General features: G+C 42.5%; 1 protein-coding gene across 1 annotated transcript in view; it reads left to right on the top strand.

Annotated features, from left to right (window-relative positions):
- Positions 1–12,393, top strand: part of csmd2 (CUB and Sushi multiple domains 2) — a 613,472-nt gene that overhangs the window by 479,777 nt on the left and 121,302 nt on the right. Inside the window, exons 42-43 of the mRNA XM_048612954.1 lie at positions 7,297–7,485; positions 9,435–9,620. Of these exons, the coding sequence (XP_048468911.1) occupies positions 7,297–7,485; positions 9,435–9,620 (375 nt within the window). The remainder of the gene's footprint in view (positions 1–7,296; positions 7,486–9,434; positions 9,621–12,393) is intronic.

Below are 12,393 nucleotides of genomic sequence, written 5' to 3'. Positions count from 1 at the left end.
AAAATTGTCTCAGTCTATTCAGCCTCTCCCTGTAGCTTAAAACCACAACCCTGGCAAAATCCTTGTCAATCTTTTCTGAACCCTTTCAAGTTTCACAACATTCTTTCTATAGCAGGGACACAACAATTGCAGCCAGTATTCCAAAAGTGGCCTAACTAATGTCCTGTACAGTCGCAATGTGACCTCCCAACTCCTATACTCAATGCACTGACCAAGAAAGGCAAGCATACCAAACGCCTTCTTCATTATACTCAATGCAGTGACCAATAGAGGCCAGCATACCAAACACCTTCTTTACTATCCTACCTGTGACTCCACTCTCAAGGAACTATGAACCTGTACTCCAAGGTCTCTTTGTTCAGCAATGCTCCCCAGGACCTTACCATTAATTGTACAAGTCCTGCCCTGATTTGCCTTTCCGAAATGAAGTACCTCACATTTATCTAAATTAAACTCCATTTACCACTCTGCGGTCCATTGGCCCATCTGATCAAGATCCCGTTGTGCTTTGAGGTAACCTTCTTCACTATACCTCCCCTATACCTTCCCTATACCTCTAATTTTGGTACCATGTGCAAACTTTCTAACCATACCTCCTATGTTCACATCCAAATCATTTATATAAATGACAACAAGCAGTGGACCCAGCACCGATCCTTGTGGCACACAACTGGTCATGGGCCTCCAGTCTGAAAAGCAACCCTCCACCACCACCCTCTGTCTTCTACATTCAAGCCAGTTTTGTATCCAAATAGATAGTTCTCCCTCTATTCCATGTGATCTAACCTTGCTAACCAGTTTACCATGAGGAACCTTGTTGAACGCCTTACTGAAATCTGTATAGATTACTTCTTTCGCTGTGCCCTCATCAACCCTTTGTTACTTCTTCAAAAAACTCAAGTTAGTGAGACACAATTTTCCACACACAAAGCTGAAGTGACAATGCATAATATTGCCCAATTCTATTAGCAACCTGGGTAAATCTGTAGTATATAAGTGATAATTTGACAAGTTAACTTGCATGGCTTCTGCATACAGCCTAGTGCCTCAATAATGAGTGGCTTCGCACACTCCAGATCAGAAGTTTTAACTGTCTACCTTCTTATCCAATGAGGTCAAAGGGATTTAAGACAATGTGTTATTTCCAATCTTGCTGTATGGGGAACACACGGCAAATATGTTTACACTTGCAAAGACTTCTTGTTCCAGAATGCAGTGTTAACTGTCCAAGGGAAAGGAATGCTTATTAATAGACAGCAATATGAATAATGTGTTGGTAAGGTAAAGTTGCCATGGTTTTATGAGACTGTAAGGCTGCTGCCTCATGAGAGAGAGGTGGTAGTGGTGGTTTAACCAGAGGATCACCATGTCTCAGGCAAAGGGAGGAGAGTTCTTCATAGTAACCTCTGCCTGTGCGGGAATTGAACCCATAGTGTTGGCATCACTGTGCATCACGAATCAGCCGTCCAGTCAACTGAGCTAACTGACCCTATTTATAGAGTCATACAGCATAGAAACAGGCCCTTTGGCCCAACTCATCCAAGAGAAATGCAAATCTATGTTAGTAGAGAGAAATACAACATTGGTGTAGGTAATTTGTGAATCCTAAATTGGCCAAGAGGGGATCCCATTTTCAACAGTTGTGACTAATAAGGAAGACAGAAAAATGATTACTAGATGGGGAAGGAAACCAAATTAAAAAGACACTTAATATGTATTATTGAAAAATTTATGTTTTAGTTTATCTCAATAGCAAAATTGGCGAGTTGAATAATTTGCTTGTAGATTGACTAAGCTTGAGTTATAACTGAACAGCATAACCTTTCCCACTGATCTAGCTGACATTCATGAGTCACAACTGCCTATAAATGAGTTGCTGAGTACAGTGAAGGCAAAAAAAAACTGTAGGTGTTGAAAATTTGAAATAAAGTTAAATTGGAATCAAAACGTTAACTCTGTTTCTCTCTCTCTACAAGTGCTGAGTTTCTCCAGCATTTTATCTTTTAATATCTCAGTGCAGTACATTTCATTGAATATTCCAAAATCATTGAGTTGAAGTAGCTATGAATAAATTAATTCATTGCACCTCTGCTAAACTCATTCCCCACCACGTGAATCTGCTTCACGGATATCCCTGTTTTAGATACCAGTGTAATTATTCTGTGCTGAAATTTAAAGCTGACATAAGCACAAGAACAAAGCAATTAATCTAGTGTATTAGTGAATGAAGCAGTGTTGGCTGAGGCTTAGAGGCAGGCTATTTCTGGTCAATAGTAATTCTGTATTAAAATGTCATAGCTGGTGTAACAAGCTCCTTAAACACAGTGCAATTCTTATTCCAGTGTTGGAACAATTTTTGACATTCACTGATGCTTTAGGCGATAACAACTAAACAGAAGGTGAATAACATGGAAGACTGTGTGTATCAGAGTTTACTAAAAGCCATTTCAGAAACATGCAATTGCGGAAGATTGCAACTGTATTCAGACAATCAAAATAACAACTTACATTTATGTTTTGCCTCTCATTGAGAAAATATTGCAAGGTATTTTATGGGTGAGGAACAGGGAATGCATATGTGGGAGGGAAGTGACTGAACTCATCATTGAGATGATGTATTTTAGGAAGTCTTTTAAAATTAGGCATAAAATGGCAAGGCAGAGGAGGTTAGGGAGGGATTTCCAAAAGGTAAGGTTAGGCTGAATCACAATAAGATCTGAAACAAATACTGGAGTGAGAGAGTGCTGAATACTGCCCTTAGGCATGGTGCAGTTTTGTCGTTGAGGGTATAGAAAAAAAATCCACTTGAAGTTCATTCAAAACTTATGAATGATCTCTGTTTGACAGCTTAAGTGTCAGAAGATCACTGGACCTGAAATGTTGACTCTTCTTTCTCCACACAGATGCTGCCAGACCTGCTGAGTTTCTCCAGAAATTTCTGTTTTATCTCAGATGTAATGCTGACTTAGATCAGGTTTAAGTTCACGCTGCCTTGCAGTCAGTGTTCAACATCTGAGACGTTAACCCAGGAAGAGCAAGAAGGAAGTGTCAGTTTAATCATCAATGCAATGGTGACTCTTTAATACTGACTCAGAGGAAGAGATGAAGAAATGAGCCAATTTGAGCAGACCTTCGTCTAAGATGAAAAGCAGGTCAAGCAGCTGCTATCAAACCCTCATCAACAATGTTCTGTTCACGCATCATGACAACAAATGCTCACAGGCAATTCAGCTAACTTGTAAAATCACAAAAGAGAAACTTTGCAGACTTTGTTTCGCATGTAAATACTTAGATGGGATTTGTATCTCTTAGCGTTGCGATTCTGACGAATGACCAAGACAATGCTGTGAAAACCCAATGATTCAGATTCCACAATATCTTCTGTATATGCTTTCTGACCTTCTTTGTTAGTTATTTAGACTTTGAAATGTTATTGGAAAAGGGCATTATGGTATGGCTACAGAGTCAATACACTGTGAAGCTGGTGGAGCATCAGCATCAGAGGAACAGGAAAGTTGACGTTTTGGGTCAGCACCCACTGCAAAGCCTCTATCTCTGAGAGATTTATAACTCCATTATGGTATGGCTGTCTGTCTTCATTTTCTACCTGATATAACTCTGTGTCATGTGGATGGACACGAAAAACCAGGAAGGTTGTCAAGTGTTGAACCTCCTAAGGATATTTTATTGTGTTTTCTTTCTGTAATTATATTACAGACTGTAGATAAAGAACTCCAAGCCCTCATAGCTCAGGATTTCATCCCAGGGAGACCACTAGGCACCAGAACTAAGCTAAAGCAGAAACAGAAATTGCTGGAGAAAAATACTGTACTCAGCATTCTCTGTGGTTAGAGAAACTGTTAACATTTCAAGTCCATTATGTCACGTCTTCAGAATCTAGTTCTGAAAAAGAGGCAAATCTGACTCAAAGCATTAACTCTGCTGCCAAACCTGCTGAGTTTCTCCAGCATTTTCTGTTTTTATTTCAGATTCCCAGCACTCAGTAATTTGCTTTTATTGCCAGAAGCAGGTTGTTTGCATGAAGCACTAAAATGACTTAAAGCTGACTACATGGCAGTACCTGAGGGAAACAGCTTCCACAGGCTATTTTCCATAGAAATTGTACCATCTGTTGCGAGGAGGTGTGTTGCCAACTTAGACCAGCATGGTATCACTATCTTCATTTTTTCAACTTGCAACTTTTCCCAGGCTAGCACGCGGGTCAGTGGGAACATCAGATTAAATGCATACAGCATGACACTGATTGGCATGCAATTTCACCTTTTTTTATTACATGCCCATGGAGCAATTTCTGCTCCCAGTGTCAGTGTCTTTCTGGATTACTTTCCACTTGCTCATGGAATATGGGTGTTGCTGGCTGGGTCAGCAATAATTTGCCTGTACCTAGTTGCTCTTGAGAAAGTGGTGGTGAGCTGCCTTCTTGAACCACTGTAGTCCATGTGTTGTAGGTAGACCCATAATGCTTTTAGGAAAGGAATTCCAGGATTTTGACCCAGCGACACTGAAGAAATGTCATGTATTTTGAAGTCTGGAATGCGAGTGGCTTTGAGAGGAACTTTGAAAGTGGTGTGCGTTCCCACGAATCTGCTGCACTTGTCCTTCTAGATGGTAGTGGTCGTGGGTTTGGAAGATGCTGTCTAAGGGTCTTCAGTGAATTTCTGAACTGCATCTTGTTGATGGTACACTGCTGTTATTGAGTGTCAGAGGTAGAGGGAGTGGAGCTTTGTAGATGTGGTGCCAGTCCAGCAGTTTGCATTGCTTGTTGAGTTGAAGCTGCCCTCATCCAGGCTAGTGGGGAGTGTTCCATCACACTCCTGATTTGAGCCTTGTAGATGGTCAACAGGCTGTGGGGAATCAGGAGGCGAGTTACTGACTGCAGGATTCCGAGCCTCCTGCCTGGTCTTGTAGCCAGTGTGTTTATACGGCTTGTCCAGCTCAGTGTCTAGTCAATGGTAACCCCCAGGATGGCATTAGTGGGGGATTCATTGAGGGCAATGAGGTTCTGCTAAATGCATTTTCCAATGTAAATGTGTCCATATTCGAACGGAAGATATGTGCTTGGAAAAATAAATGGGAACCCAGTCTTTTAACCTGATTAGCTACAACTCAGAAAGTGGAGAAGTTCAACAGCACTTAAAGTGCTGCTGATAAGACCTGAAAGGGGTTGTCTGTAATGTGCATTGGGAGTGTGGCTAAACATTCCAACTTGCAGCTCACGTTGAAGCTTGTTCGCTTCTCAAGTTCCTGTTCCAAGCTGAGAGCTCAAGACCACTGCTGTATTCATTCCTCTGGGTTGCCATTTCCAAAAGCGTTAAAATTGGACAGTGAAATTTGTAAACTTAGCTAGTTGCAGTGTAAGCAGCCTCCTCAGCTGTCTTTGCAGGATTCTTTGTCTCGGATTGATCTTCCTGATCTAGCTTTCTTGGACAAACAAAGAGATCTTTTAAGATCACAGCACAGAGATAGAGGCCAATCAGGCTTTTCAGTCACAACTAACTCTCTGCAAATCAACTGAGTCATTCTTCCTATCCCATCCTTTTCCACAGTGCTGCATTTTATTTCATTCCTCATGCTTTTCTGATCCTCTCTTTCAAAGCCACGATAAAGTCTGCCTTCTTCACAGCCAGTACATTTCAGATTCTAAACACACCTTGCACGAAAAGCAATTCCTGCTGTTACCTTTTGGTATTTTGCTGATCACCTTCAATCTGTGTCCCATAGTTTTGGTGCTTTTGCCAGTGGGACTACCTTCCTGTGGAGTTTGTCCTGCAACAGTGATTTCCTCTCACCTGGGAATGTTCTTCAGAAATAGCTGAAGGCGTGAGCAATATAGTAGTAATGTAGGGGAGCAAAACTCTATGCACGACTTCGTTGCAGAATACTCGCTGCAAAAACATTACACTTCGTTCAGCAGCTGCAAACTTTATTTAAGAAGCAAACAAAGTAGCCTACCTATCAGTTATTTGTCTTTTGTGAACACATGGGTATGGAGTCTCTTAGAATTCAGCATGGTACCTGATTTGCATAAGTTCACTGCTGGTGGGTTTTTCTACTGTAACTAAAGAATCATTTTTGATGTCAGTATCATTCATGCACCAGATGACCAGTTATCCTGCCAATCAGGCAAATCAGGTCAAAGATGGGTGGTCATCATTCCCATCCTCTGCTCGTGATGAATCTTGAAACAGAATTTTGAAAATGGGCTTGAAAGAAGCATTGATATGCCATTTGAGGTCCTGAAAGGGCTTACAACTTAACATCTTTCACCATCACCTTCAAATGCTTAAATATAATGTTTCCAGGATTTAAAAATGCACAGCACCTCTCAGCCTGAGTATTATGTGTTGCTGCATATGTTTGCTTGACACTCTTCATTGCCTGAATTAGAAATTTGCCCAAAAATGTCTTCCTCAACTAACTCTACCTTAACAAAAGGTTAATAGGTCACGTATTACTTAATATGTGTGAAATTCTGATTGTGTGCATGATGGGAGCCATGTTTTGTTCAAAAGACAAAAGTAACACAAAAGTGATAAATTGTAATTGAAGTGCTCTTAAGGCATTTAAGAAATGAATGAGATACTTTACGAATGCTGAAGTAAGCAAAAATCACCAAAAAAAACACATCGTGAAAACTAATTCAGTCATTTTAAAATGAATTGTAATGATGAACTTAATTTTTAAGCAAGCAATGGCGTATCAACATGTGAATGAATATACTGTGACTGTAGTAAATGAAGTTTTAATTGGATAAGAATCTATTTCTATTTAAACTTAATACCTTTCTCTGGGATGCAATAAGCTTCAACCGGATTTAAATTATCTCAGAATTTTCAATTTGATTCAATTGCATTATTGTAGTTCAGTGATGCTGATTATGGTCGAAAGAAAAAGACACTCAGACACAAAAAAGGTAACTGGTTATTGATTTTTGAATGTGGCGGAAAATTGATGAGCAAGTTGTCGGACCTTGCACTTCATCGAAAAGGGGCAGCGTTGCCATGGTGAGTAATATGGCATGATGTTGCTATGGTGAAGTATTTGGTGCAATAGCATCATTTTGCTGACGGTATCTGAGTGCTGCATCCCTAATTCAGTGAAAAAATGATGAGTCACGTCATGGGATTTGATTAGTTATTTAGCAAACTTATTGTCTCACGCCAGTTGATACAAGAGGTGAATCTGTCTGCAAAAATCCCCACCATGGCACCTTTTGGGTTTTAGGTTCTGAGTCGTTGAATGTGATTGTAAAATATGTCCTTTCTTTGTCATCAGCCCCGTATTGTAGCCCACCAAGCCCCCCTCGGCATGGCACGGTTCACACTCAAACAGGAGGCCTACCTGGTGGCACAGTGCAATTCAGCTGTGATCCAGGTTACCGGCTGATTGGACAGGCTGTTGCAACATGCTCTCGATCCCCTCAAGGCTGGTATGACTGGAATACCATTCCTCCTCTTTGTCAAGGTAAGAAAACCATCCCACGTAAAAACAGTATCTTCACTTTTGGAAATCAATAGTTAAAAGGAAATTGAAAGAGAAAACCAGCAAGTCTATCATGATCTGATCCTATTTCTCATGAGGATTTCAATCCACTGCCAGAGAAGAGTATATTAGAGAGGCCTTCAAAGAATTTTGGCAGCTGTTTTCTCTGTTCAATGAAAAACCATGTGCCACAACACGCAACAGCCTTGAGATGCCTTTAAGAATGTTCTGAGTGACCAGAACATAATGGACAGTGTGCTGGCCTTGCTAAAGCGATGCCATGTTCAAGTATCCCAACAATCTTTTTAAAATGGGCCCTAAAATAAAATTTCCCACTGGTTTGCACAAATAAGCGGTGATACGTAAATGAAATTTATTTGTGAACAGCACAGGACAATGGTGAGGCCACTTTTGGAATACTGTATTCAATTCTGGTGTCCCTGATATAGGAAACATGTTGTGAAACTTGAAATGGTTCAGAAAAGATTTACAAGGATGTTGCTGGGGCTGAAGGGCTTATGCAACAGGGTGAGGCTGAATAGGATGTGTTTTTTTTTCCCTGGAATATTGGAGCCTGAGGGGTGACCTTTTAGAGGTTTATAAAATCATAAGGGTCATGGATATGGTGAATAGGGGAGTCCAAAACCAAAAGGCATTGGTTTAATGTGAGAGGAGAAAGCTTTAAAAGGGACCTGAGGGGCTACGTTTTCATGCAGAGAGTGGTGCATGTGTGATACGAGCTGCCAGAGGAGGTGGTGGAGGCTGGTACAATTACAACATTTAAAAGGCATCTGGATGGGTACATGAATAGGAAGGGTTTAGAGGGATATGGGCCAAAAGCTGGCAAGTGGGACTAAGTCAGTTTAGGATATCTGGTTGGCATGGACAAGTTGGACTGAAGGGTCTATTTCCATGTGGTATAACTCTATAACTGGAATAAGGCCAGTGGAGTCTCAAGTAACAGGATTCAGTCACAGACATAGCATAGAAAATAAATCAGAGTGAAGTTGGGGATTATGATGTTAGATGCACTTCTGTTTCTGTCCTTCAAATCACTTGCTTTAATTGACTGCTGCTCAGGTGATTAACACAGGTGTCCATGAGTGCTTGTGTACCCAATATAATGGATGCAATATGATCAGCCCCTCCAAATAAATGCAATTGGTAGAAATGTGCCTGATGGTATAGTCAGTTTGGTGGGCATTGAGACAAGCTAGCATAAAATGCAATAGATGATTTGAAGCATAAAGTTTGGATCACCATTCACTTGTGCTTAAGATTCTGTGATCCTTCGCTATATTTGATTTGATTTCATGCAGATTAAGCAGTTACTTGAGTGGAACTGATGTCAAAACTCTAGGCCAATCATTTATAAATAGCTTTATGGTGTTTAAAATAAAATGTTATTCAAGTCTGGTTTAAACAGAGAATTGAAGGACTATGTTTTTCTTTAAATTGCTTATTCTTCACCATTTCACTCATGATGTCATGTGGTGCGTACAAATATGAATTGAAATGCGTTGGAATTTTGTTTCTTTTTATTTGTTTGTTTTATTTATTCCTGCATTTTCCATCTTAATGCTTTCCTTGCCTCAAGCTTTTTAGTTCCCTTCATGTTAAGTGTTGTTTACAGCCACAAGCTTTCTCAAGTGCCACTTTGGAGTGGATGAGTTATCACAGAAAGCTGCTTTTCTTTCTCAAAGTGCATAGTCTTATTGCTACCTCTACTTCTATATTCTATAATCTCAAATTGCACAAACTGGTAATAGTTTAGCTGCATTTTACCAGAGGGTGTGGCATTGCATTGGACCAACAATGTCCAACATTGGACCAACAATGACCAACAACCATCAATATCTCCTTTCATGTTAAAGCAGCAATGTTTACATTGGTGAATCTATCAAACAAAACTAACACTTGTTCTTTTTCAGCTATTTCTTGTGGCGTTCCAAAAGCCCCAGATAACGGGACGGTCTTTGGGAGAGAGTACACTCTCGGAACAAGGGCCATATATCAGTGCAATGAAGGATATAGGTTGCAATCTGGTGAATTATCAACTGCCGTCTGCCAGGAAAGTGGAAAATGGAGCAACAATGATAACCCTCCATTGTGTGTGGGTAAGTGTGCCATTAAGAGGTGAGTCACATAGCCTCTGAAAAGAAATCACTACGTGAGTGAAGGAATACAGATTGACCTGAATTCTAGAGGTCCCCAGCCGTCCGACAGGTTAGACTTCCAGCGATTGTGATATTTTCCTGTGGGTTTCTTGACTGTCTGTCTCCGTTTCTCTCTCTGGTCACACCTATGGTGTTGGCCAGACGAAGCTTACATAACATTCTGCCTTTTAGACCTGTGGATCTGAGGAAGATATTTGAATATTTCTAAATATTGTAAAATTGGGAACAGTGGAAACACAGGAGTGTTAGGCTCCAACTACAGAATCATGAAAAGTCATTGGTCAAGTACAAAAAGAAAATTGTAATTAAGATGGTTACTGTAATGTTCGCCTTTATTTCAAGAGTGCTAGAATTCAAAAAGTTGCAAAGTTATTCTACATGTGCATGCATTTCATGGTTAGACCCCATTTTGCACACAGAATTCATTTTGAGTAGGAATGATATATATTGGCCTCAGAGAGAGACAATGCAATTTCAACAAAATGATACCAGGATTAAAAGTATTAAATAATGAGGAGATTCCAAAAAGGGGGCATAGATTTCCTTGGACTGAAAGTTAACAAGTATTCTAATTGGCGTATTTAAGATTATTTTAAAAATCAACAAGGCCAAGAGAGAGAATTTGGCTTTGTTGGGATCCAAACAAAGCACCTAAAATTAGACAAATTACTTCTTCATGCAGAAGGCACCAGAAATCTGGAACTATCTGAATCTATTTGCACTCCCACATTTCCATTCTGCCCCTGCCCCTACCCCCTCCACCTCTGTCCCACCCCAAATAATATCTGTTTAGAATAGATCTATTTAACACTTCAAAACTGAGAAAGTTTTGATAGGTCAGTGTCTTAAGGGTAACTATGGCAAATAAATGAAGGTATGATACAGATTAGGCACAATCCAATTAAATAATGGAACTTGCCAAAGAAGCATAATCACCCCTTCTCCCGCCTCCAACACACCCCCTCCTCCTGGACACCACCCCAAGGCCTCCTACCCTCCCTTGACCTCTTCATCTCCAACTGCCATCGAGACCTCAATTGCCTTAACCTCTCCACCCCTCTTACCCACTCCAACCTCTCCCCCGCAGAACGTGCAGCCCTCCGCTCCAATCCCAACCTCACCATAAAATCTGCGGACAAGGGAGGCGCAGTTGTAGTATGGCGTACTGACTTCTACATCGCCGAGGCCAGACGTCAACTCTCCAACACCACCTCCTACCGCCCCCTTGATCATGACCCCAACCCCGAGCACCAAACCATCATCTCCCAAACCATCCACAACCTCATCACCTCAGGTGACCTCCGACCCACGGCCTCCAACCTCATCGTTCCCCAACCCCGCACCGCCCGCTTCTGTCTCCTTCCCAAAATCCACAAACCTGAATGCTCTGGTCGACCCATTGTCTCCGCCTGCTCCTGCCCCACCGAACTTATCTGCAACTATCTGGACTCCATTCTCTCCCCCTTGGTCCAGGAACTCCCTACCTATGTCCATGACACCACCCACGCCCTCCACCTCCTCCAGAACTTCCAATTCCCCGGTCCCCAACACCTCATCTTTACCATGGACATCCAGTCCCTATACACTTGCATTCCCCATACAGATGACCTAAAGGCACTCTGCTTCTTCCTGTCCCGCAGACCTACCAGTCCCCCTCCACTGACACCCTCATCTGCTTAGCCGAACTCGTCCTCACCCTCAACAACTTCTCTTTCAATTCCTCCCACTTCCTACAGACAAAGGGGGTGGCCATGGGTACCCACATGGGCCCGAGCTACGCCTGCCTCTTTGTAGGTTACGTGGAACAATCCCTCTTCCGTACCTATACTGGCCCTAAACCCCACCTCTTCCTCCGTTACATTGATGACTGTATCGGCGCTGCCTCGTGCTCCCACGAGGAGCTCGAACAGTTCATCCACTTCACCAACACCTTCCACCCCAACCTTAAGTTCACCTGGACCATCTCTAATACCTCTCTCTCCTTCCTGGACCTCTCTGTCTCCATCTCGGGCAACCACCTAGAAACCGATATCCATTTCAAGCCCACCGACTCCCATAGCTACCTAGAATACACCTCCTCCCACCCACCTTCTTGCAAAAATGCCATCCCCTATTCCAAATTCCTTCGCCTCCGCCGCATCTGCTCCCAGGATGAGGCATTCCACTCCCGTACATCTCAGTTGTCCTCGTTTGTCAAGGAACGCAACTTCCCCCCCTCAGTGGTCGAGAACGCCCTCAACCGTGTCTCCCACATTTCCCGCAACTCATCCCTCACACCCCGTCCCCGCAATAAGAATCCCCCTCGTCCTCACGTACCACCCCACCAACCTCCGGATCCAACGCATCATCCTCCGACACTTCCGCCATCTGCTATCCGACCCCACCACCAAAGACATTTTCCCTCCCCACCCTTATCTGCTTTCCGGAGGGACCACTCTCTCCGTGACTCCCTTGTCCGCTCCACACTCCCCTCCAGCCCCACCACACCCGGCACTTTTCCCTGCAACCGCAGGAAGTGCTACACCTGCCCCCATACCTCCTCCCTCACCCCCATCCCAGGCCCCAAGAAGACTTTCCACATCAAGCAGATGTTCACCTGCACATCTGCCAATGTGGTATACTGCATCCGCTGTACCCGGTGTGGCTTCCTCTACATCGGGGAAACCAAGCGGAGGCTCGGGGACCGCTTTGCAGAACACCTACGCTCGGTTCG

This window comes from Rhincodon typus, chromosome 27 (assembly GCF_021869965.1).
Source record: "Rhincodon typus isolate 14 chromosome 27, sRhiTyp1.1, whole genome shotgun sequence".
NCBI classification, from domain to species: domain Eukaryota; kingdom Metazoa; phylum Chordata; class Chondrichthyes; order Orectolobiformes; family Rhincodontidae; genus Rhincodon; species Rhincodon typus.
The sequence above is the reverse complement of the archived record's forward strand: the minus strand, read 5'-3'. Positions and strand labels throughout refer to the sequence as shown.